We start from the raw sequence: 26,907 nt of genomic DNA on the forward strand, positions 1-26,907 counted from the left end.
ATGCACCCGGGGGCCCTGGGGCTGTGCGCCCCGCTGCTGGCGGCCGAGCAGAGCGCGCGTGAGTGCCGGGCCGCCCCAGGCTGGGCGCCTGCCCCGCTCACCCCTCCAGCCCCCCGGCCCATCCGGACGCCCGGGGACGCACGGGCCACTCCTGCCGCGGAGGGCAGCCTGCCCCGGACGGCGCTAGGCTCTGCGCGCCCGTGCGTGCACGGTGGCACCCCGCCCGCCCTCCCCGTCCTCGGTGGGTCCCCGCGGGGGCACGGTCCTCTCCTGGAGCCTGGGCACGTGTATTCCCGCCCTTCGCTCCGGAAAGGCCTCCTGGACGCAGCCGATGGCCGCGGTGCGAGCTGCGCACCCCCACCCCCACCCCCACCCCCACGCCCCGGCCTGCCCGGGGGTCTCGGCGGCGGGGGAGGCGGCCGCGTGGCCCTGGAGGACTGTGAATCCGCTGCGGGCTTCAGGACTGGGCCAGACGGCTTGCTGGGGGAGCTCGTCCTGGCCCAGCAAGATGGCAACACTGTTCAGCGCCTTTCTGCTTTGAACTTGTAACTCTTTCTGTGGGGAGGAGGAGGCCTCCGCCCACTTGCGCCGGGCTCCCTGCTGATGGGTCTGTCTCAGCGGGGTCCCTGGGGAGGGGTGGGGGTTTAATGAGGCCCCAGCCTCAAGACCTCCAGGGCCCCGCGCCCCTCCCAGCACGCACGTACTTGGGGACCCCCGGCAGGCGGGGGCTCTCAACTTTACCCCTATGGGCAACTTGCTGCCTCGGGGTTGGTGGAATGTCCAGTTTGCAAGACTGTCCCTGTGGGTCCCACTGGGGCCTCCCCGCAGCGCGATTTCAGTGGCGCCCTGGGCCAGATCTTCACCCAGGAGGAGGCCGAGGGAGCGAGGGAGGTCTGCTCCAAATCTCCCTGGTCCAGCGCCCAGACAGGCTGGCCTCGGGCAACACAGGAGCCCCGTGTCAGTATTCACCCCAGGTGCTCCCGCAGACGTTGTGCCCACTCTCCCTCTCACCGGAGAACCAACTGGGGCCTCAGCATTGCTGGGCCTAGGCGGGGTGGTGACTCCTCCAAAGACTTTTTTGTGCTGGAAACCCTGGTTTACCTTGGCGGGTAGAGGGGGTGGGGAGAAGAAAGCCCAGGTGGTTGGGATTCCCAACAGAGCCTGTCCATTCCCTGGCCCCTCGGTCCAGCCCTGCAGGGTTCCTGTCTGGCCCCGGGGCAATGCTGTGTTTCCACTACAATTCGCAGCTTTATGTGCCCATAAATCCATTTTAAACTTAAATATTGCAAAACCCAAGGAATGATCACATAAAACGACTAGAGTGAATTTGTGCACCTACTGGTGCTGGACAGACACAAGCCCCCCTCCCCCCATTGTCACTGATTGGGAGTACAGACCCTCACCTAGATTTGTCCCTTTCCTCTATGTTACTTTACCCTAGTATCCTCAAAAATTAAAAAATAAATCCCCAGAGAGGAGGATTAGCATTTTTTAAATGCACATACCAGGTGCCAAGTAGTTTTTGTGCGTGCTGTCCTATGCAAGCCAAAAGCCCCTCTCTGTGACCATGAGCCTGGCACCTTCATCCCTCCACAGGCCTGTCTAGAATGCGAGCTGGCCGTGCCTGCTCCAGGACTGGGTCCAGCAGGGAGCCCTGCCCGTGCTGAGGATGCGGGGTTGGAGGGGCCCTCACTCTCCCCTCCAGCCTTGCGCTCACCGTCTCGCCTTTCCTCTTTCATCCCGCAGGCCTCTACTCCACGGTCTACGACTTCACCCCAGGACAGCTCCTCTGGGGGTGGCTGGCCCTTTCTGTGCTACTACCTGGCTTCCTGGTCCAGGGCCTGAGCGATCTGTGGTTCTGGGCAGATGGACACCAAGGTCATTGTTTGCTGGCCGTACTAGTTCCCGCTCCTTCAGCTTGGCCTGTGGAAGCGGTAGGAACAAGCAGCCTCCTTTCACCCGTGGAGAGGGATTCATAAGTGCAGTAGGAGCCTATGCATTCTATCCTAGGGTCATAAAAGTTCAAGGTTGGAAGGATGCTCAAAGCCACCACTTTGAACCCCTGCTCTGATAGGCATCCCCTCTTCCAGCCTGCACTTCCTTGAGCGTCTCTAACATCAGGAAGCTCCTTCCAGAGGCAGCTGTGACCCTTCAAAAGCTCTGTGTGTGTGTGTGTGTGTCTTTGGCCAAATTCCGTCTTGCTCTTGTTTAATTTGTTGGTCAAGGCTTTGGAGCCGTAGAAAGGGCCTCACTTAAGGCAGTTGCATTTAAACCCCTGCTACCTTAGTTGAAGAAGGTGACATAGATTTAGCCACAGACTAGGCCGTGGAGCTGGCCTGGTGACATTGGGCTCAAGGCTTTATTTCAGGACAAAGCCATTTGAGAGCCAGGCCCAGGTTTTTTTTTTTTTTTTTTTCATACACAAAGCAGCCTCGATGGGCCTGGTGCCCAGGAGCCTTACCTGTGGTTGCCCTCTGCAGGTGAGATACTGGTTTCACTGGGAGTACTTGGATACCTGGAGTGTCAGGAGAGGCCTGCCTGTGAGCTTATGTAAATGGCAAATTTCAGCTCTTAGCCACCTCATAATCCCCTAGGTGCCAGGAATAAAAAAAAGGGGAGAAAAGTCTGGTGATTATATCAGTGAAGCCATGCAGCTCACGTGTGTGTTAAGTCCTAAAGGCCGAGGACTGGAGGGGTGTTCAGGAAGTCAGTGCAAGTTTGAGCTTGCTGCTCGCTGTTCTTGGTGGTTTATGCCTTCAGGATTCAAGGCCCTCCTGGGCACCATCTACCATAGTAGAGATGTTCAGCCCCTTCCCTCAGCCCTGCCTAGGAGGAAACCCATTAAGGGCTGGGGTGCCCTGTACGTGACCTTGAGGACAGATAACCAAACATGTGATAACTCAGAAGGAGAGTTCAGTGAATGCCAGTCACTTGAGAGAAGCTTCCAGAATAACTGCCCGATAAGTCTGCCTTCTGGGGCTGTGTGAGGACCCTCAGGCCCATCCAGTCCAGTGCCTTCTGCAGGGATGGGGCTGTGTCAGGCCCAGAGTGCATCTGTATTCATGCTGCTGGTGCCCACCTGTGGCCCCACATTCTTTGCTTCTCCATGCTCCCTCAAAGTTTCGTAAGTGGTGCTATGGGTTTCTGGTATGTATTAACACTAAGATGGATAGGGAAGAGAGTCATGAAAAGTAGGCCTCAAGAAGAACAACTAGTCAGCTATGTCTCTTTCTATTTTAAAAAATAAGGGGAACTAAAAAAAACATAATTTAAAAGGAAAAAAAAGATATGAGAAAAGTCAGGAAGAGGAACAATAGGTGAGAAAACAGGATAAAGTGAAAACATACAGTTGTTCATGGTGAGCCACAAATTTGGCTCTAAGTTTTCTTTTTAATTCATATTATTAGTTTCAGAGGTAGAGTTTAGTGATTCTTCAGTTGCATATAACACCCTTTGCTCATCACATCAAGTGCTCTCCTTAATGCCCATCACCTGGTTACCCCATCCCCAAAGCACAGCAAAGGAAACAGTCGACAAAACCAAAAGACAACCTACAGAATGGGAGGTGTTTGCAAATGTCTTATCAGATAAAGGGCTAGTATCCAAAATCTATAAAGAACTTATCAAACTCAACACCCAAAAAACAAAGAATCCAATCAAGAAATGGACAGAAGACATGAACAGACATTTTTCCAAAGAAGACATACAAATGGCCAATGGACACATGAAAAAATGCTCAGCATCACTCCGCATCAGGGAAATACAAATCAAAACCACAATGAGATACCACTTCACACCAGTCAGAATGGCTAAAATCAACAGCACAAGAAACAACAGATGTTGGCGAGGATGTGGAGAAAGGGGAACCCTCCTACACTGTTGGTGGGAATGCAAGCGGGTGCAGCCACTCTGGAAAACAGTATGGAGGTTCCTCAAAAAGTTAAACAGAATTACCATGTGATCCAGCAATTCCACTTCTGGGTATGTACCTAAAGGAATTGAAAACAAGGTTGGGAAAAGATACTTATACATCCATGTCCACAGCAGCAGCATTCACAATAGCTAAAAATGTGAAGCAAAGCAAGCAAAGCAAATCAACAGATGAATGGATGAGAAAAATGTGGCCTATACACACAATGGAGTATTAATTAGTCTTTAAAAAGAAGGAAATTCTACAACATGGATGAATCTTGAGGACTTTGGGCTAAGTAAAATCAGCCAGTCCCACAAGGGCAAATATTGTATAATCCAGTTACCACGAGGTTCTTAGTCAACAGAAAGTAGAACAGTGATGCGGGGGGTTCAGGAGTTAATGTTTAATGGGTGCAGAATGTCAGTTTTACAAGATAAAAAGAATTCTGGAGATGGATGGTGGGGATGGTTGCACACCATTATGAATTACTACAAATTATTAATAATCTGTTGTAGCATTGGTTTAAATTATGTTAATTTAATAAATTATCAATACCACTGAACTGTACACTTAAAATGGTTAAGATGGCAAATTTTAGGTTATCTGTATTTTATCACAATAAAAAAAAAAAAAAAGATTAAAAAAAGAATCGGCCATAGCCCAAAACCTTAAGCTGTTCACTATCTCAGGTTCAACATCACCAAAAAGCGTGAAGATGGAGGGCAGTACGCATTTTCTTCAAGCTGTGGGCCTGTGATAGACTGTTCTAGATGAAGTGGGTACGTATGGCTTCTTACTTAAGCTGTTAGGACAAATCAGAGCTTGCTGAGAAACTTCATTCCGAAGTTACGTTAATTACTGTGTTTCCGAGGGTCCGCTTGGAGCATTTGTTCCTAATGCAACTAGAAATGTTATACCATCATCTGCACTGTGCAATGTGCTGGGTGCGCGTTTGTCCACGCTTGGAGATGTGTGTGGCAGAAGGGCCTGGACGCACGTGATGGAGATGTGGGCTCTGAGGTCTAACCGGGGACGCAGCTGTAAGCAGGGAACTCAGAAGAACAGAGAGAAGGTGTTTGCCGTGCTGGGGGACCAGCCACAGATCACCACCGGGAACTCCTTAAAAATGCAAGACCTCAAGATGCACCTGGACCCACATCACATCACAGCAGACTTTCCCTGATTCTCCAAATGCATCTATTTAACCAGAAATTCTGGGCCTGGGGTCCCGCAAATATACTTAAACAGGCCTCCAGGTGATTAAAGTTCACGTTTGGGAACCCATCCTGGTGCTGGAGCCCAAGCATCAGGGCTGAGGCGGTGCGGGGGGTGGGGGGGCCACCAGCCTGGGCACGGGGGCGTGGCGCAGCCGGAAAACAGCCGCCCCCGCTGCAGAGGCAGAAAACCTCCCAGAGGCGGTGTGCTTGGTGAGCAGTGTGAGCGCAGGGTGAGAATTTTCTAGATGGGAGGAGTGTGGCTGGAGACAGATTAGACTGGGTCACACAGGGACTTGCAACTGGGGGAGGAGTTTGAGTTTTACCCTCCAGGCATTGGAGACCCAATGGAAAGGTTTAAACCAAGGAATAACACAGTCCAATGAGGCCCTGGGTGAGGGTGGTGGGGACGGTAGAGACCATGGGGCACAGTGGGGAGACACCAGGGCCCAGGCAAGCAGCCAGAAATCTGGGCGGGAGCCGATGGGGACCCAGAATGAGGCATCAACCCCTGGGACAGAATTTGACAGGAGCTAGTGACCAGTCCTCTCCCTTCCTGCTGCCACCCCCACCTTGCCTCAGCTGTGACCCCGGTGTCCCCAACAGTTTCCAGTGATGTCATCACCTGAGTTCCTCCCTCTGTCACGGGACGCAGACACCCCATTCACAAAACCAGGTGGACTATATTCCCCCCGGCTCTTTATTTCTTAGAAACGAGACCTAAACCCCAGCTAGACCAGAAGAGGCTCCTGCTGTCCGGCCCCTACCTCACTGTCCCCAGCATGGACCCACCATTTCAGTGGCCGCTCCCTGCCCCATCGGCCCCACATGTGCTCTCTTCAGCCCTGCTCCCGTCTGCCTGTCCAAGGTGTGTGCGCCCCTTCTTTGCTGGGAGCCCTCCCTGACCACACTGTCCTCGGGCCCCAGACTCGTTCCACCACGATCCACAGCTCGATTTGACACGATTTTCTTCCTGCTTAAACTTTTCATGAGCATATGGTTTCTCTCCCCAGCTGAGCCCTGGGCTTCTGGAGAAAGTCTTTCCTTTGCTTCCTTTCCTTCATGCCTTCTATCTCCAGCAGGTGGCAAAACCCAACAAAAATGCACATTGACCTAGGGAAGGCTTCAGGGAGGGTAGGAAGAGGGAGAACAGATGATTTGGGACTGAAAGGAAAGCTACCCTCCCTGATGTTTGCAGTCCTGACCTTTTCTGTTGTTGTTGTTGTTGGGTTTTTTTCTTAACATCATGCTTGTGTCAGAGATCACAGCTTCAAAGACTCAGTAAGAAATCAGTTCACTCCAGGATTCCAAATCATGAAAAAGGAACACGTTTCCTTAAGCATCTTTCCTGGGCCCTCGGAACCATGAATAAACCCGTTTCAAAGAGGACCCCCGTCCGCTCTGGCCACAGACGTGTTGGCCAGAGATCAGAGCAAGGCTCGTAATCCGCATAGCCAGAGTCCTAGGGAGGCCCTTACGGAGGGAGCTTTTCAGGTGACTTTAAAGATGCATCTTGCTCGGATTCAGGGTGAGATAAATTAAGATACCCTCCCCCATTTTTCTTAACTTGGACAAGACAGACGTTCACAGTCCCAGACGGCCTTGGTGGACACAGCTGTCCCTGCTGTGAGCAGGTGTAGTAATCACCCCTGTTCCTGCTCGTGAAGACACCGAGGGGGGACCTGGGTGCACGAAGGAGAACTGCCGTGTGAAAACCCCAAGTCCAAAGTGCCCCAGTGTGTGTGCCTGGGGAGTGGTTTCGTTTTCCCGTTTGCTACATGACTCTTCAGGTGGTAAAGGATGGGGACCCATGTCACCTTCCAGACAGCTTTCGTAAGCCGGGAGCATGGGCAGAAGTTCCTAGGATGGGTTGATGGGAAACACAATGACACGGGAATGTTTCCGAACTTCTTTTCTTTCGTGTTGATTCCTTTGTCTCGACTGTAGGAAGGTCACCCAGCCAGACTGTGACACCTTCCCGTCATGCTCCAGCCCCCTGTCTTGTCCCCGGGGAAGCCCCCGTTTCTTTCCTTGTTCTGCCCTGTGCCTGCCCCAGTTGCAGAGACACACAAAGTTCCACGTTCTGTGACAATGAGGACGAGAGTTTTCTCATTTCCTTATGCTCTAAAGCAAGGACAGCATGATGCCTTGCAGCACACATTTGTTGAGCCAATTAATTCCCATCCCAAGAAGTCCTGGGGTGGAAGACACAGGTCAGGGTTAGCGCCAGATCTTGCAGGGCCCAGAGCAGCCCCCAGCAAGCCTGTCTGGTCCAGGCTCCCATCCCGCCACCCTGATCCCGCCCACATGTGGGCAGAGCGGGCCTCTGGCCGACCTTGCAAAGCAGGATCACCCACTGTCGCATCTGGGTTGGACCTGATGACTGAGGCCTGAGCTCAGGGCCTCTGATGCCTGGACAGGGCAGCCTGTTCTAGAATGCTGGGTGTCTGTCACTGATCGGCCAGGAAAAGGGGTGTGGGGCATCCCGTTGAAACTGTCACAGTCTGGCTCTGCACCCCGGGCCCTTGCTCTTCCTCAGGCATTGGGATGCTGCGTCCACTGCTCTATCGAAAGAGCGGGAAGCCTCCTGCCGAGACCAGGTGCTCTGCAGGACGCTGACCTGTCTGCCCTCCGCCTTCCTGGAAGCTCTGGTGCAGCCGGGGCCCCACCTGCGGCTCCAGACGCATGTTTTCCTCGCCTTGGACTTCACAGATACTGTGCCAGGTGAGAAAAGCCCACCCCCGAGCACGGACTGCCTGACTTCACAAGGGGAACACAAAGGAATGCCTGATGTAAGTAAATCCTGGCGATCGATGATTTCCCCTGTTGGGGAGAAAGAGGGCAGCCCGCACTCACCAGCACAAGACGATGGTTCGAATCGGCTTTTGTTTGGGGCTGGCTGCTTTGGTGGGGGTCAGTCCACACAGTAGAAATTGTAGATGGTCACATTACCCTGGGAACACCTTGGGAAGGGACCCCACACGGCTCCTTCGTAGGATCTGTGCGCCTGTTTCTCCTGCGTCCTCAGTCACTGGCCTGACTGGACGCAGACAGAGGCCTGAGCCCGAGAGCCTTGTGGAGACTGAGAACAACTCTGGTCCAGTGAATGTGTGTCCCACCTGCATTTTCTCCAGTGAAGGCTCTCTGTGTCTTGTTTTCTCTTGGTCACATCTTGATTCTTTCCCAGCATCCTCCTCCTCCTCCTCTCTTTTTCTGAGCATCCACATTTATGTGTGCTTACATGAAATGCGTGAAAGTCATGACAGCACTATCCTTCTGGTCATCCCTATGGTGGGGCCCGGCACAATTTGTGTTCTTGTTTTATTGCTGTGCCTAAACCTCCTTCCTAGGGCTTGAACAGCAAAGTGCATTTGGGAGGGAATACCATGGTCAGGGCCATCTAACTGCTTCATCATTGACAGAGCTTCGACGGGAGGGCTTAGAGGATCAGGGACACGGCCACTTTTCCTAAAGGGCGGACAAGGGAAGAGCCCCGCTCCCTTGCTGGGGAGGAGCGCCCACTGCATCATGCAGAGAAAATATCTCCCACGCATCCTTGTTGCTTCCTATGCGTAGGCGTGCGTGTCTGTACACAGAGTTGTGTTATCCACCCATTCAGGTGCTTGGTTAGGGATGCCCATGGGGAAGCCAGGTTTTATGGAGAGGTTAGGTGCCCCACAAACACCGCTGTTGTCCACTTCCCCTCCAGGTGTGAGCACGCTGTGCTCCTGGTCCACGCTGGCCTGGGCCCTGGTGTGCCATGCCTACTGCGTGGGCTTCATGAAGCTGGTCAGCTCCTCACGCCATGGGCCACCCTCTTCTACCAGCAGCCCTGGAGGATGCATGTAGGGGGTCCGTGTCCTGAGCCTGGTTCTCTTCTTCAGAGCTTACCACGTCTGGGCTTTGGTTTCTGGAGGTAAGCAGACTGTCAGTGGCTGTGTAACAAAGCACCCCAGACCTTGATGCCTTAGAATCACCATCTACGACCATCAGCCTTGGTTCTGGGGGGCTCGCTGGGCACCTGGGGGGTTCTTGCCAGGGGTGGGGGATCTCAGGTGGGTGCAGTAGGACGGCGGGTGTCTGGATCCATAAGGAGGCTTCACTGGGCTGGCCGTATAGACGGCGTCTTTGCTCACATGCCTGGCACCCCGGGGCGCCCACTTTCTCCTCAACAGAGCAGCTGGGGCTGTGGACACGGCAGCTGGGAATTCTGAGAGAAAGCAAACAGAAGCTGTCAGTCCTCTTAAAACTGGCCTGGCCCTGGGCCAGCGTGGATTCTGCTGTATTCTCCATGTCCAAGTAGTCACGGCCAGTCCGGAGTCAGAGCGTGGAGGAACGGACTCCATCCCCCGTGAGCGTCCAGGGAGGGGAGGAGCGTAGGGTGCTTCTCTTTGCAGACACACTCCCTTAGCTTAGGGAGCCCAGCCCCGACGACCGGCCAAGTCCAGAGCACAGCTGCAATTGTGCTCACGATACACGACACAGACCGTGTTCTGTATCACGGGCTGAAATCTCTTCTGTAGACAAACAGGCCTAGGGTCCTGCCTGTCCCGACCTGATACAAAATAGACAGTACATACTTTGATGTCGCGCACAGCTTCTGAAAGCCCTCCATTTCTTCTGAATGCTGGCTTTTGGACCTCTTCTCTGTTTCCAATAGGGCACCTGCACTGAGCCAAGCCCCGCCCCCAGCCCTCGGTCTAGACGCACGCAGATGAGAGTGGTGGCCACAGGGTCTGCGTGACCCTGCAGGAGTCCTGCAGGGGTCCTGGGTGTCCCTGCCAAGGAGAGGTATCTCTTCTGGACATCAGCAAATACACTCGGCAACAAGGAACAGTGTACTCACGTTTTAGGGAATAGGAGGCATTGAGAAATATTTAGACTTGAGCCTTAATACACGTGTTAGCAGAAAGGAGAAATTTTTTTAAAGAAATTGTGCTCCTAAAGAAAGATTAACTGTTTTATTCATTTAAAAAAATTCTGCTCCAACTTCAGTTAGGTATTATCCATCTTAAAATGTGGGACTAGAAATTACAGCTGGATCACATATAGCTCTTCTCTTTGGACGTGGAGGCTTGCGGCTCTTGAAGCAGTGACTAAAAACATAGGGAGACGGGGGGTTCCTAACTGCCTCCTTCAACACCTCCTGAACTCAAAGGGCATCAGGAAGTGATGTTTGCAAGATGTTACTGAAGCTAGTCTCTGTCTTTTCATCCCCAGATCAGTTCACTACCCATTGTGAGGATCCAGTGAGACAATGCGGGCAAAGATAAAAGGTGTGGGTTTCCTGTCGAATCACTGGATGCCGAGTCAGGTGTGGTCAGTGCAGAGAGGACAGCTCCGAGGCCCCGGGTTCCGTGTCCCTGCCCTGCCCCCGCCCCTCCTGGACGCTGACGTTCTCGGCCTGCCTCCCTCCAGGTGCCCACGGGCTGGTGATGACCTTCTGGCTGGTGGCACAGAGGAGTGACATCGTGGACAGCATCTGCCACTGGAAGCTGTTCGACCTGCTCGTGGGGCCGGGTACATCCTCTGCTACCTCAACTTCTGGGACAGCCCTTCCTGACATTGGATGGCCATGTTTTACATGGCAAGTGGGGATGATGGCTTTCTTTAATCCTAAATGTGCTCATTTTCTATGTACACACACAGCTATGTAAGAAGGAACAGCTTAGTCTTAGGAAAGCTTCTAAAAGGAGCTATTATCTTGAACAGAGATGACAAGCTCTGAAAATGGTACCGGGACGTCCAGTTGTTTGCACGGTGGTCACCGTAGCAAGAACTGTGTTTTGTAGACACTCTTTACGTCTGATAGCTAGCATCACAGCTCAGCTATGTTTAGTCACATACACGGTGTCCTTGTTCATCAACTCCATCATTACTGGGTTCCAGGCATGGCCCTAGACTGTGCAGGAGGCACGAAGGTGACAGGAGGCCTGTCTTCAGGCTTCTTCTAGTCCAGTAGGGGGATAAACTCCATACCCAGATAACCAAACAACAAGGCAGAATGTGGGTAAATCCTAGGAGATAAGATTGCCTGAACTCACAAGGACGGTGAGGATCACTTCCTGCCAGGATGACCAGAGATGCTTTGGACCAGAAGGTGGAAGCCAAGCTGCGTTGCCAAGAGCGGGGGAGAGAAAAGGTAGCCGGCACTGCAGAGCACAGATTTTGGGATCAGGCAGCTTGCTTTGGGACTGTGGCTCGCCCTTCACTGTTACCAGCCCACTCGACTAGGGACTGGAACGCTCCACACCTGTTTTTTCATCACACATTGAGAACAAGGCCTCTTGGTGTTGCTGTGACGATTATATAAGATCCACCTACTTCCCGGGGTCCCCTGTGAAGAGTAAATAAGTAACTTGGCGCACAAGAACCAGCGCCTCATGGCCATTATTGATGATGAGTGGGGGAAGAGACTTTCAGGGGAGCAGACCCTGCAGGACGGAGCCATGAGCAAATGGAAGGGGCAGGAGGGGCAGCTCCTGTCCAGGAGAGAAGGGGGCGTGGTCACCTCCTGCTTTTAGGAGAGCCCCAAATGGCTGATCAACCACAGGCCATGGGGCCCACAGACCGTGAGGATGCTCGTGTTGGACACGTTATGGAGCCTCCGCAAGCCTCGATTTCCACGTCTGAGAACCAGGAGTAAGCGTGCCCACCTTGCTGTGCGGGAGGACGAGGAACACGCAGGGTCCGGCCCCGCTTGGGGGAGCAGCAGCTTCCAGCCCACTCTGCGCACGCAAATAAAAGGGAGTTAGCGTTTGCAGAGCAGGGTGTCCCCCTGCCAGCGTGCCTGAGGAGCTGGAGGGACACGCGGAGAGGGTTTCCATTTGCCGTCTGTCACTGTCCCATCCCCAGGAGTCTGAGAGGCTGTTAAGGGAGGAAGGGAAACAAAACTCTGTCCTTCCCAGCCGCTCACTCGGTCACGAGAACCCAGAGGTCAGAGCAGGTAAGTGGGAAGGAGAGAAAGTGGACCGCACCGGAGTGCAGGCGTGCCGTACGGCCCTCGCCCGGGTGACTTACAGACTCCTTCAGGCTCCGCTCGGCCTAATGGGGTGCTGAGCGTGCTCATCGGAGCCGGGGACTCCACTCACGGAGGTGACCTGCCACGTCCAGGGTCACCAGCCGGCCGGCGATGTTGCCCAGGCCGGGCCCTGATCCCTGGGTGTCTGGTCCAAGCCTCTTGCCAACACCCCATAAATGGCAGGCCTGCCACGCTGTCCTGTCATGGACCTCGCCCCTCCCCAGCGGGCACCTTCCCTGGAAGACACATGAGCCCTGACCCAGAGAGAAAGTGACTCCTTTGGGGTAAATCGTGTTTTGTTGGCAAAGAGAAAGTTGTTGTTGTTGTTCCAAAAGCCAAAAGACCACAGAGTACTTAGAAATCACTTTCTAAGGAGGATGGGCCTGGGGGCTTGGAGTAGCTCTGTTTTTTAATGGTTAATGGCTCTGCTTAAATAATGGAAACCGTGCCCCCAAGGTCAAAGCAGGAACTTCTGGACTTCCTCTTTCATTGATTCACTCAACAGAAGTATGAAGCATTTGTAGTTTTGTCGGTTCTGTGCTAGAACTTTTTCCTACTCTCCTATGACCTCTTGTTCTCGTCTTCAGGTCCTGGGAGTAACAACAGAATCATTAGTAATTGCTAACATTTGGGGCAGGATCATCATGCACCAGACACTGTTCTAAGCTCATTAACTGTCTTACTTCTCACAGCACTCAATGAGACGAAACCCATTTTACAGGTACAGAAACTGAGGCATGGAAAGTCAGGCGTCTGGGCAGACAGAGGCGGTATTCAGATCCAGCTGGTCTGATGCTACGAGCCCCGCTATAACCAGCAAGCCACACGGCTGGGCGGTGGAGCTGAGAGCGTTTGAGCTGGGAGGGCCTCGGGGCCTCCGTGCCCCCACTTCTCAGCCTGGCTGGCTGTCGGAGGCACTCAGGGGCCTCGCCAGGGATTCAGGCCCAACAGGTCTGAGGGGGACCCTGGAATCGGTGTTTTGGAAGCAGGGTCAGGTGGTGCTGATGGCCAGCCTAACTGAGAACGCCTCGCCTTCCCTTCCCTTCCAGAGGAGGCGGCCGGCCTCTGGATGATTTGTGAATGCCCTGCAAAGCCGGGTTTGATGTCTTCCACCTGTTGCCAGCTCACTCACTTAAGCGCGCACATACAGCTTCCTCCGTGTGTGCAAGTGGACTCAGGGGCCGGCGTGTGGGCAGGTGGAGCCTCAGGGGCCCCAAAGACACAGACCCACGAACGCAAGCTCTGTGACGGAGACCACCCCGCAGGAATACGAGAGGCCGACAGAGAGCGTCCGAGAAGGCTTTAAAAAGGGGGCATTCGAGCTGGTCTTGGGGGATGAGCCCGGCCGGAAGAAAAAGGGGGGGGGGGGAGGGGCCACTTCAGGCAAAGCTGCAGAAACAAGACGGAGTGTCAGGGAGCCTGCGGGAAAGGAGCGTGGGTGGCATCAGACGAGCAGAGCCAGACTACTGGTTAAAGGTGATGAAACAGAGTTTATTAAGTCCGTCGCAACAGCGAAGAACTGACCTCAATCTCAGTTTGTGGGGCGGTGGCTGGGCATTTTTAAGGGAGGATGGGGGCATGGACTGGGGGGGACCTCGGACGTTTGAGCAGGGTCAGGGAGATGGAAACTTATCAACAGCGGGAAAGGGGGTGGTTAAGGTGACTCTGCCATCTGCGTTTATCGGGAGGAGGAGCTCACTTCTCACATGACCGGGGGCAGTGTTCATGCAAGTTAGAGCAGGCTGCCCTCCCACCCCTGGGCTGGGAGGGTGTTCTTGAGCGTTGGTGCTTCAGAGAGACAGCTCGCTTGTCCTTGAGGAGGCAGTTCTGGGTGGCAGAGGAGTTACACCTCAGAGACGCAGAGACGGGGATTTGTACATGCAAGCTTTCCAAAGTAACTCATCTAAGAGGGGGTTCACGGCCTCTCTGCCTTTCAGCAGATTTTGGCTGGAACAGAGAATAAATCTTCCTGGCAGTGTTAGCTTTCTTAGGCCGAAACTGAACTGGGGCCAGCTCATCACCCTAGGGAGGCAGCCTTGAGTTGTTAGGAGCTATGGGAGTGTTTGTTCAAGTCTCTTAATGTGTGTGGGGGGAGGGGTGGTCTACAAAGGCGTTTGTACTACATGTCTGCAGTTTGTATAGGCCAGGCTTAAGGCCGAGGCAAGAAGAGGGCTTCGAGAGGCTGATCTGAGTCAGGTTTGGTCAAGGAGAGAGTCTTTGTTGGTGGTGGTGTGGTGTCAGTCAAGGTTCCCCAGGGAAACAGAACCGATAGGCTGTAGAGACATGCGTGAGAGGAGATTTATGGGAATTGGCGCACACAATTTTGGAGGCTGAGGTAGGCCACGGTATGCCTTCTGCAAGTGGGAGAACCAGGAGAATGTGGTGTAATTCAGTCCGAGTCCAAAAGACTGAGAACTAGGAGCTCGGATGTCCAAGGAAAGGAGAAGATGGATGTCTCAGCTCAAGAAAAGAGAGAATTGCCCTTTCTCCACTTTTTTGTTTTATTCAGACCCTCCACAGATTGGACGAGGCCTGCCTGCCCTGGTGAGGGGGTAAGGGTCAGGTCCTTTACTCAGTCTACTGATTCAAGTGCTAACCTCTTCTGGAAACCCTCACAGACACACTCCAAAATAACGTTCTCCCAGCGCCCGGGCATCCCTTAGCCCAGGCAGGTTGGCCCATCCCGGTAGCCGGCACAGTCACTGTGGGAGTGTGGGTTGGAAGGTGACTCTGCAAAGGAAGACTGGGGATGCACTGTAAACAGGATTGCCCGCATTGTCAAGGGGTGGGGTTTTGATGCCCCTCAGGTGAGATGGGGCTACTTCCAGGTGTGTGAGGGAGGGATGACAAGGTCTGATCTGCAGGTGAAACAGATCACCGGGCAGTGGTGTGGAGGAGAGACCGTGAACAGGGAATGAAGACAGGAAACCACAGGACTCAGACAGGAAGCAATAGGATCAGAACTGCCATGAAAATGGCTGTGAGGACAGGAAAAACGCGATGGATTTGAGACAAACTTAAGAATTTGACTCAGCAGGACCAGATAGCTGATGAGATGCAGTTAATTTAAGGAGAGAGAGGAATTCCAAGTTTTGTGGCATTGAGTCCCGAAATAATACCTGCTGGACCTTTCAAACAGTGCCGCCCAGAGCCCGAAGGCCTGGGGAGAGTGGGCGTTCTCAGGATTGTTAAGTAGCTCTTCATAACGCTTTCAATTCCCTCCTTATTTTACTTTTCTGGAGTTAAAATGGTGCCCATGAATGACCATGGCAAAGCTTTCTAAGACTTTTGGCCCAACAGTATTACCTCATACACGGTATTTAAATATACCATCTTCTAATTATGTCCAATTTGTTTACTTATCCTAAGAAATATATTTTTATATATAAAAACTAGAAACCAGGGGCACCTGGGTGGCTCCACACGTTAGTGTCGGACTCTTGGGTTTCGGCTTGGGTCACGATCTTGCGGTTGTGGGATCGAGCCCCCCATCAGGCCCTGCACTCAGCATGGAGTCTGCTTCAGATTCTCTCTCCCTCTCCACCCCGCTCTCTCTCTCTCAAATAAATAAATAAAATCTTAAAAACAAACAAACAAACAAACAAACAAACAAACTGGAAACCAAAGTTAAGAAGCCCGCCTGGGTGAGGGGTACAAAGAGCCTTCTATAGAAGCTGCCGCCATTTTGGACCATGGAGGAAGGCCCCATGTTCAGCCATCAGGAGTGCTGTTACCAGGCCACAGGCCAAATTTACCTTTAAAGAGGCATATAATCGACAAAGCAATACTAAAGTATACTAAAGTTGTTATAAAAGTTTGGGACACTAGTTTACTGGAATTCAGTGGCACTGTGAGCCCTGCAGATACTTTGAATTATTGCATCATAAAACTAAGACACGTGTACAGTTCACATGAGAATATGAAATGTATAAAGTTGGAAATAAAAGTCTCCTCTGTCAGCCCTGCCTGACTCAGCAAAGGGAACCACCATAGCCACGTGGACTATGCCCTTCTATTCCCTGTGCATTTATGATTCTGCAGATATTTTAATAAACTGCACTGAGAACCAGGAGAATCCCCCTTTGCCAGAGAAGCTCTTTCAGACCTTGACCCTGCTTCTAGGGGGGCCCAGTCAGCCGTGGGCACCCCGCTGGGCATTGAGGACAAAGCCTCCAACACTGAAGGATACTGCTGCAGAATTTAGGCTGGGAGTGTCCCTGAGGCCATGTGCACCTGACTAGGGGTGGGGACTCTCCTTTTGGTCCTGTAGATTATGCTGCTAGAGAACATCCTCCTTTTGCTGTTGTCTACTGCCTTTCTCCAGGGGGCCTCCCAGACCACCCTGTGGACTGGAGCTGGAGTCTTGTCCGGATTTCTGATTGGTAAGGCCCAACGCTGCCTTATTGTTCCCTCCCTCCCCAACCCCAACTTGTTTCTTTAAGATGCCCTAACTCTAAGAGCAGGAATCTGCTCAGGAGCAGGTAGGTGGAGAGCAAGGGGTGGAGCTCACTGGACTGCCGATGGTCCCCACCAGGGCATCAGAAGTAGAACCCAAGCAAATCTGGACCCAAACTGTCCACTTCTATCCGTAAGGACTCATGGGCGGGGCCTCCTCCCTGGGGTTCTGGCTGGGGTTAAACATGAGTCTTCCCTGTCCCTCCCCGCTCAGCATCCTAGCACGGGGGGAGCAGAGCAAGGACCCCCAGACATGACACCATGTGCTATTTACCAACAAGAACCCCGGGACGTGGATGCTGAATTACCCCCAATTCAGAGCCGAGGAAGGTGGCACAGAGCAAGTCAGGTAATGTCCCAAAAGATCAGACATTCTGTAGGTGGTGGAGCTGGGATTCACACCCCGCTCCAATCTGGCATCTGGGACAATGCCTGGCAGTTTTAGTTCATTAGCTTGGCTTTATGAATGAATGACTCCGAGTGCGCCATGCCCACTGTGTTAACTTGGCTTAACAGATGAATGTAAGCTTGAGAGGGCGTTCCTCCCTACACTTGGGAAATAAAATAAAAGTGGGAGGGAGGGGGGAGGAAAGATGTTTTCATTCTCAGTGACCCAGCGCATGGTGAGCGGGGAGCGGGGGGCAAGGGTCAGCTCCCAGCCTGAGGGGCTCAGACAGACCCAGCTGCTGATCCTTCTCCCCCTCTTTCTGGAGCTGCCCAAACCCCTGATTCCCCAGTGGCCCTGGAGGGAGTCCTCAGCAGGAAGATGGTGGGTGAGCTGTCGGCAAAGGCATACAAGCTCTGAAGCACACGGCTCTGGCTGACGTCTTGAGCTCCCCTGACCAACATTTATTGAGTACCTACTGCATGCCAGATTGGGTTTGCAACCCAGAACCTTATGAATGCTGTGGCCCCATGGAAAGGTCACTCATTAAATGCATGTACTTTGGACTTGCCTGAGGAGGGGGGCTAGTTCCCCTTTTTGACCTTGGGTGGCTCATTATCAAAGATGGGTGACATCATTGTGAGAATTCCGAATAATGTGTAGAAGCGGCTTGAGGGATGCTCACCACAGAGCCACCACTCATCCCACAGGAATGCTGTCTCCACTCCCCCGCTGGAGGCCCACTTTGTGACCCCCCACGCCTCATCCCCCGGAAGTAGTCGGAGAGGATCCAAGGGGTCATTGGTTGGCCCCCCAGCTCCCCCGCACCGCAGTCTGCCAGCCCCTCAGGCGCTTCCCCCCGGCTTCTACTTCAGGTTTCTTGCTGTTTATAACGAGCGCCTTGAAACCAGGCACTTGATCTAGTACAACAGGAAACTGGAAATAACGTGGGAGGTTACTGGAATGCTCTGTTAAAGAAATTATTGCCGTAGTCAACACTTCTGATCAAAATAAATTAAACTGACAACAACGTGATTAAGATGTTTATGCACAAAGGAAGTGTTGTTGCTTCGCATGGAAATTCCTTGAGATGGGGTTTTTGATGGATATGTTTAACCTTTACTTGGGTCTTGTGTTTGAGGTTATTCCGTGCCTCCGCCTCCCCTAGTTTTGGAGTCCATCCGCTGGTGTGTGGATGGTTGCATTCTGAGCATTTGATCCAGTTATTTGAAAGTAAAATGAGCCTTTCTACTGGACATCACACACACAGAGAAACACATGCATAGTTGCGTGCACGCACACACACACCTGGAGTGCTCAGTTAGAGCTGCCCTAGAGAAAGAAGTCATAGTATCGATAGGATTAAACTTTGTTATTACGTTTTTCCGTTTAGAAACATTTGCAGCTTGTGGAAGCTGAAGCCTCCTTAACTTCCGCCAGAGTATCCAGCTCTGATACTCCAACAACAGTCCTGTTTGGGATCCCAATTATATTCCCCTACTCGGAATTCCAGAGTCTGGGGTTCTCAGACCACGGGGAAGATGCAGGACTTCAAGGAACATAACCTTGTGCTCTTCTTTTTCTGCTTCTTTCTCAGGCAGTGTCTCGCTAACTCGTCACAGACCACTACACCCTGGACCCACAGGCATCTGGCAGGGCTGCGTCCGTCCAGGAGTCGTGTGGCATCCAGGGGTTGATAAAGCAGAGACAGAAACTTCTCCCGGGCCCCGGCTCCAGCTGGGGAGAGGCCAGAGAGCCCAGGCACACGCCAGGAGAAAAGTCATGAGTTCGCTGGTCTGGGGAAGGCCCCCGGCCCACCGTGGGGACCCCCAGAGGCTGGGCTGGGAAGCCAGACTGCTCTGGAGGATTGTTTCCTCAGTCATCATCACTGGCTGTGGGTGAAACTTGCCCTAGAAACAGGAAATGGGTCTAAGATCAGTGCAGCCTTTGGAGAAGACAGTCCTGGCTGCTTTCGTCCCCCTTCGTGGGGGCTGAACCAGCACTACACCCAGCAGAGAGCTGTTTCCCCAGCAAGAGCTCCCACTGTCACCTCAGGACCCCCTGTCCTCAGAGAAAGGCTCTGAGTTTCAAGGTGTCCTGAACTCAGAAGCGGACCTGTTGGAAACCTCCAGTTTGGTCCCTTTTGCCAGTGACAGCCATGACCCAGCTCCTGCCCAGAAGCAGTCAGCCGCATGGAGGGAGCACAGCCCGAAGGAAGGAGGAGGGGTGCGGGTGGGCGGAGAGGAGGGGAAGGACAGGAGAGCTCCATGCTGTACTTCAGTGCCACGGGCGGCCGAGGGGACCCCAGCCTCACCTCAGGAAGGCAGGCAGGCAACTCCGCAGACATCCCACTCTGGGAGGAGGGCAGAGTCCTCCCCTCAGCCGGCCATGCGGCCCTTCCCTGCCACCAAGCCGACATCAGCCCGATCCTAGGCCTTAGTATTTTGCTGAATACACAGCCCTCCTTCCCGCAGGTCAGCCGGCCAGCGACTTGGAGTCAGGTGGCTCCTCTCCACCGCTGACCCCACACTTCATTACTGTTCTCCCTCCTCCGTTCCATGTGAGACGCTACTTGTGATCTCAGCTTTCCCCTAAAACGGGTTCTTGGTGGACAAGCGTTTCCAACGTCTCTGGAAGCCTTCCTTCAGAGCTGGTTAAAGAAGTGCGGTCAGAAACCACAGGAGCAGAAGGCAGAGCCCACGTGGAGGGCTGGGCGCTGTCCGCGGGCGGTCCGCTCTAGCTTTCCCAAACACCTCTGGGTTCAGGGACAAGAGTCAAGCGTCAGAGAGGAAGTGTAGTGTGACTTCGCAGTGAGCTGTCAGACTGTCATTGTCCCTGTTGCTGGCCACAGACGCCAAGGGCAGATGGCAGACAGCGGCTCTGAACGTCGGTACGACAGGTACATGTAAGAGCCCCCAGCCGCTGCCTGGGGAAGGAGCGTCAGAGACAAACCAGAGCCGGGCAGAAGCGAAAGCAGTAAAAGCAGATGATATCGAGGACCATCGCAATAGGGGTTAAGAGAAAAGTCTACACCTGGACTCCATTCCGGATACAGCATGGACAAGTGGGAACTGAGGGTCAAGGAGCAGAGTGGGGTCAGTGGACGGAAGTGTACCGAGAGGAAGCCTGAGGGGTAAGGGAAAGACTGGCTAAACCAACCTAACAGGGTTCGCGCTGAAGGCAGGCCAGGTGGTCCGACCTCACCTGGGGCCGGTGGGGCCTGGGGAATTTGACCAGATACAGAAGGGGATGAGACCTTGAGCGTGAAGGATTCTGCTAATACGACTCAGCAGGATTCTTGCTAAAACTGGACAAAGCAGAGAGAAGTGTGGAAGTAGGCCTCGTTGGAAAGTTCAGGGGAGCCTGAGCAAGGGGATACTCTGTCAGGAAGGTGTGGGCTCTAGCACTGGAGACTCTGCCCAGGACAGTAGAAGGCGCTTCTCTGGGCCAGGACCCTCCCGAAGGCTCACCAGGGACCGAATGCCCTCGCACCCTTGAAGAAACGGTTACTGGACAGAGGGTTCCACTTCTCTACACTACGTGTCTTCATCTCTGTGCTCGGGATGTGTGGGGCACAAGTATGACATTATTAGAGGGAAAGGCCAAAGCCCTTCAGGTCAAGAGCACCAGGGGCCACCTGGACTTGAACCAGCTGGGTTCGTGACCCTTTGCAGCCAGGGGGAGTGTACCCCATGGGGGCAGCTCAGTGAGAGGTGGGACAAAGGGCTCGGAGGAATGTGGGCACCAGACCAGCTCCCACACGTCAGAGGCTACTCCTTTCCTCCCTAGAATATTAGGAGTAGCTTAACCGCTGCTTGCTAAGCTCAGCATTATATACTGGATCTACTGGATTGTCATCACCACCTCCGTAAGTGCCCATCAGCCAGAGCTTCAAAACACGTGTGTCGCTCCTGTGGCCTTGGCTTCGAGGGTATTTATCTTACGTCTGCTGTTGCACCTGCCCATGTGGCTTTCTTGATTTCTCTAAGGCTGGTTCACTTCCTTCTTATCCCATGAAGCCACAGAGGATGCAAGAAAGGGACTGACTACCAGTATCCTTAAACACTACAGACCAGACAAATACTACCTTCACTGCTGTTTCTAAAAAGCAGGGAACCCTGGGCTCTCCAGAACCTGTGGGAAATAAGGGTCGATGCCTATGTTTCTACAGCGAATGTATGCTGCTTGCAGCCGGCTCTCTGCTTCAGCTGTTTGCCCTGGGAAGTAAGTAAGCCCATGGGCAGCTCATGGCAAGCGCTCAGTCAATACCCGGTAAGTGGAATTGAATTTCTAGGTTTGCCCTGGATGACCAAGGATTGTACTTCCATAAGCAATGCTTCTGAATAGCCATTTTGTATTTGTTTTTTATTATTTTACTTTTTGAAGTAATCGCACACCCAACGTGGGGCTCAAACTCAAGACCCCGAGATCAAGAGCGGCACGCTCCACCATCTGAGCCAGCCAGGAGCCCCCCGAACAAGCCGTTTTGGAAGCGGGTGTTTATAAAACTGTTACAGACCTCCTGCCTTTTTGGAGAAGACTCTGATCTTTTAAGAACAAGACAGCTGCTCTTCGGCTCCCATGGGGTAATCGGAACTCTGATAAAGGGGCAGGTACTTCTATTAAGAAGCACAAAAACAATTGTAACTATGTGGTGACAGATGTGATCATTTTTCAATATATACAAACATCAAATCGTTAGGATGTACACCTGAAACGAACATAATGTGTATCAGTTATACCTTGATTTTAAAAAAGCAGAAAAATGAGAATGGAAGTTCTCTGTCTTCTGCGCTCCCATGACATCAGCAGGGAGCCTAGAACAAAGAGCCCTTGTGACCACCTTGTCACAGCTGCTTTATGACAGGTGTGGGGCCATACGACTGAAACAGAATCAGATCGGTGAGATGAGGTGAAGTTCCCTTGTTAAAAGCAGGGGCCTGTGTGAGCTTTGGATGCGAAACAAACACAACAGTGGCATCTAGCAAGGAGCACTTACATTCCCCTCGGGGGTCTGCGGGTCCTCCTCGGGGCTCGGCGTCGGGCTGCCAGTCAGAGCGCCATGCACTCTCCATCCCGGGGAAAAGAGCAGTGGATGCGGCGGCTGGAAATTCAGGCCACACTGCCCGTCCTGCCACGCTCTGTGGCCTCAACGAGTCATGTGGCCAAGCCCACCTTCCGTGGAGTGGGGGAAGAGTCCAGCCCCGCAGGCCGCTTCCCTCGTGCCCCGTTTCTCCAGCCCCGGGTCCTGGACTTCGTGGCCAAGTTAACGCACATCTAACAAGGCTCTGAATTTACAAATCCAGAAAGAGATATTAGACATACTCCAAAGCCTCGGCGTTTATGACTCCAGAGATAGGTTCAATATTCATGTCCTGACATATCTTGTTAGACGTCAAAAAGGGGGGCTGATATCCATTTCCTCTCAACACTCTACAGGCTTGTCCGGGGCTCCCTGGACCAATGTTTTTGGCTCTGGTGTTGGCCATGTCTGCCTTAGTTTGGATTCTGTATTCCTTTCTTTCTCTTCACCTCAGGCAGTGTACCAGTCCTAAGGGTGGCTTTTGCAGCCCTCGGAAAGGCAAACAGAACAACCTGAGACCAGAAAGGGAGACCCTTGGGTGGGACATTATGTGGGGGCTCAGGTAGGGGAGCCCGGCTCCCCTCATGGGCCTCTGACTTCCTTCTCTCCTGCATCCTTTTCTTGTTCTAGCAGAGAGAAGAAGTGTTTAGAGCACAGCCAAGATGCCGTGGAAACACTCGAGGTGGTGGGACCCTTGGTTGCAGCCTCCTGGGGGGGACCCAAACCCCCACACGATGCCTTGTTCTGCTTATGCCTCCAAAAGAGCAGAAGAGAGGTTAACCTCTGAAATTGTTAGCTAGAATAGTGGTTTGTTCGGTTTTTCACATTATATTCTGCTGCACCAACCATAAGATTTGTACATTCTTTTTGAGCTGTTTCCTGAATACATTCTCAAGCTAAATGCTGTTATACTTAAGTATTTTAAGCATCAAGGAAGGATTTTACTTTAAACCTCAGTCTGGTTATTCTTTGAAATAAGGCTATTACTTTCCTGCTCTCCTCAATTTAATTCAATTTTCCATACTATTTAGGGTGACCAACTATCCTGGTTTGCCTGAGGCTGGAGGGTTTTCTGGGATGCAAGATTTTAGGGCTAACACCAAATAGTCCCAGGCCAATTGGGATGACTGGTCACCCTAATATCTGTCAGCCCTATTCACTTTTTGTCCTTTTATGTAGCCACCAGCTCAGAGAGGAGAGAACATACTCCCTGATTAAAAATCTGGGAAAGTGTACAAGTTTCCTGACATAAATTTCTATACCACCAGATCCTTATCCCCTACCCTCGTCAATCTTGCAAAAAATCAATTTGACTAATATCCCCCTTGCCAATCAGGCCTACCAAAGTCAATATAATAACTAACTTCAAGCTATATCGATGCCAGGAGAGATCCTGCTCTAAAGTCAAAGCTATAATCCAGATTTTAAGTTAACATCTCTCAGGGAGGAAATCTTCCATGGAAAAATACCATGGAAAAATCCGTGACTTTGACCACACAGATACATTCATTATGGCAAGACTATAATCACAACATTGCCCGTCAGGGTTTCCATTATAAACGGGGTCTGAATCTTGGTGGAGCACAATTCTTTCCAGCTGGAGTAAACTATGGACAGGTTTTCAGCCCATTGGGGATTTTCTGATTTGTTTACAAATTGGCAAGGCTGGGGGTGGGGGAGGAAGAAAAGAGGAGAAGATGAGGCTGGGAACGGAATAAACAATATGGACTTTTGTTCTTAGTTCTTTAAACTGAAACTAAGAAAACACAAACAGCAACCAACCAAGGTCAATTAAGGATGTCATTTGGACCTGATAATTCTGCATTTAAAGGCAACACTTTGTCTTTACCTTACTTTAAAAGATGGAATGTTTGATAAGAGAACAGAGATTTTCTTCTTCCTCTCCTTCTCCTTCTTCTTCTTTCTTCTTTCTTCTTCTTCTTCTTCTTTCTTCTTCTTCTTCTTCTTCTTCTTCTTCTTCTTCTTCTTCTTCTTCTTCTCCTTCTCCTTCTCCTTCTCCTTCTCCTTCTCCTTCTCCTTCTCCTTCTTCTTCTTCTTCTTCTTCCCTTCTTCTTCTTCTTTCTTTTTTCTTATACCTGAAGTTTAGTCAACCACAGATGTGAGCTTTGGGCTTTCTGTGCCTTGAGGGAAGCAGCGTGAGGGGGAGACCGTGTGGGAGATTCAACCTGGGCTCTCTCTGGACTCTTTCTCTAGCTGATTCCCTGACTGTCCATAAACCAGTCCACCTTCCTGAGCCTCAGTTTCCTCTCCTGTAAGGAAGGAGTACTATACATCGGTGTGGCTAGGTTATAGGATTTTTACTCATGCCCACCAAGGCACTTGGTGAACTGCCTTGCCCAAGTGACAGGAGCCTTCTCTTCCTTTCCATCCCTCATGCTGATGACCTCTAAAGAGTCGCCATCTCACAGACATCCTGTGCGTCTAGGGGTCCACTGTTTCCTGAGGCCACAGAAACTGGGAGGCCTCCACCCCCTGTCCTGGAGATTGACTTGTCCCAAAGCAAATGCATACTGGATCCTGATGAAGAGTTAAGCTTGTTTGCACTAAAAAGTTTCACAGTAATTGCTCCAAAGCCATAGAAATGTTTGGGGGCATCTTGCTTTGGCCTTGTGACCTTGTTTGGCATAAGAGCCAAAAACTCATCCATGGTTAAAGGGTGGGTCAGAGACTTCTCAGGCCTTGTGTGCTCACAGGATGATAAAGTAGCCCTGATGAAAGGACCAGCACACACAATGGGAATCCCCAAAGTGTCAGATCCATGTGTTCCCTCTTATCTCCAGAAGATCTGGGAATCGGGAAGGGAATCGAGTCTAGCTGTTTGCTTTAAATGGCAACCACTATAAAGTGAGCGATAAAGCTTTACTTACATACTCGGACCCCACTTCCCATGCTCAAATGTCTCAAGAATTTGGAGGTCAATACATAGTTCTCCCCAGAGGTCAGGAAGTAACGTGATTAATCTGAGTAAGGGAGTCAGGTGGACAAGGGTCCAAGTGGAATTTTGTAAAGTTATAAAAACTTGCAGGACTTTGAGTCCTTTGTTTTAAATACTTGTCAGCTAAAAGCTCAGTCTGGCTTAGTTTCGACTTGGGTTTGAAATAAACGGCCAAATGCCTTCTTCTCTCACTTAATTCATGATCATATTTCGCCGGAACGACAAGTTCTGTGCAGGAACCACCAGCGCGGAGCGGTTAATGTACTGTGTGGTGACGGGCCTGGCTGGCATTGCTGACAGAGACATTCCACGGGGGCTATTTGAGCGGGCGGATATTATGAGTGAAGCACACTTCACACTCACGTTTTACTCTAAGGCCTAATGCCGTTGTAATCTGGCCTAACTCCCAGCCCCGGGCAGAGCGGAGCATCCCTCCCCGTGCCTGAAGTCGGCCTCTGGGCCCCCTGCGCAGGCGCGCTCGCCCTCCCGCGCTCGCAGGGCCGCGCGGGCCCAGCAGGTGGCGCTGTTGCCCCTCAGCGGCGCCCGGAGCCCCCGGTCTCCTGCCTAGTTCTCCATCCAGCATCCTCCTAAGGGTAAGCTTGTGTAACCCTCAGTCACACACGCAAACACCCCGCGGGGCCTGCACCGCGGGCATGTGAGGGCTCGGCACACGCAGTGCCTTCTGTCTTTTCTCAGCAAGCTGATGCCCTATCCTGGCTGAAATCGTGTGCTTAAGGTTTATTGAGATCGTTAGGTGTTCAAATGCGGTTATCCATTTCCCATTAAAGGAATATGACGAATTTCCAATTTCAGTAGCCAGTGCCCTTAAATCTGAAGTCGGCATTTGTGAAATATCCAGCGTCTTACCCGTGAAGCTCATTCTTGAGACCCGGCATGCATAATACCTAGTCTGCATTTCGGATGACAGGGCCCATCGGGCTGATTTTTATTACGGGGATCATTACTGTTGCCATTAAGGAAGAAAAAGTCCTTTTCTGTGTCTCTTCAGGGACATCGAATTCTAGAATGTGCCAGCAATGCAATGGTGTTTGTGGATCCCCCGTTCAGTCCGAATTCCATGGATCTAGAGAGTGCTTTTCATTTCTATAAGATGAGAATTATGCCCTTCTTAGACGATGGAATATTAGTTAGTATTAAAGAGAAATGACCTAGGAAGCCATGAGAAGTCATGGAGGAACCTTAAGAGCATATCACTAAGTGAAAGAAGACAGTCTTAAAAGCCTACACACTGTATGATTCCAAGTACATGACATTGTAGAAAAGGCAAAAGTATGGAGACACTCAGATCAGTGCTTGCCAGGAGTTGGGTGGGGAGGGAGTAATGGGCAGAGCAGAGAGGAATTTTTAGGGCGGTGAAAATATTCCACTGTAGGGTGGATACATGTCATTATACATTTGTCTAAACCCATAGAATGCACACCACCAAGAGTGACCCTAATGTCGACTATGGGCTCTGGCTGATAATGATGGGTGGGTGTAGGTTCATCATTTGTAACGCTGCACCATCTGGGGGGATGTGGATAGTGAGAGAAGCAGTGCGTGTGTCAGGGTGGGGGGACGTGGGAAATCTCTGTACTGTCCCCTCAATTTTGCTGTGAATCTAAAACTGCTCTAAAAAATAGTCTATTTAAAAAAAAAAACAAAAAAAAAAACTTCTTAATTATGCTCTCTTCTCAACGATGGACCAAAACTAAATTCTTATCAAAACATTTACTCAAGCACCTGTAAGTGCCTGGTGCTGGAAACAGCGGTCCAGCTCTTGGGTACTGGAGCCCAGCAGAAGACAAGCACAGGGGAGCCAGAGGGTCCGTCTCCCGTGTAGGCTTGCGCAGATCAGATGCTGCACATCACGAATAGGT

The 26,907-nt window shown here is 51.9% G+C and overlaps 1 protein-coding gene across 1 annotated transcript; it reads left to right on the top strand.

Moving 5' to 3' along the window:
* On the top strand, positions 1-26,195 carry XKR5 (XK related 5). Its single transcript, XM_032413239.1, is given in 17 exon segments — positions 1-58; positions 1,747-1,901; positions 1,903-1,934; positions 7,667-7,851; positions 8,837-8,911; positions 8,914-8,968; positions 8,970-9,043; positions 10,546-10,644; positions 10,647-10,714; positions 16,419-16,530; positions 18,586-18,708; positions 18,711-19,005; positions 19,007-19,206; positions 19,209-19,276; positions 19,278-19,395; positions 19,398-19,462; positions 26,037-26,195. Coding segments are annotated over 17 exon segments (1,941 nt in total).
* Positions 26,196-26,907: the final 712 nt, after the last annotated feature.

This window comes from Phoca vitulina, unplaced genomic scaffold, assembly GCF_004348235.1.
Source record: "Phoca vitulina isolate PV1807 unplaced genomic scaffold, GSC_HSeal_1.0 scaffold15, whole genome shotgun sequence".
In the NCBI taxonomy this organism is placed as follows: Eukaryota; Metazoa; Chordata; class Mammalia; order Carnivora; family Phocidae; genus Phoca; species Phoca vitulina.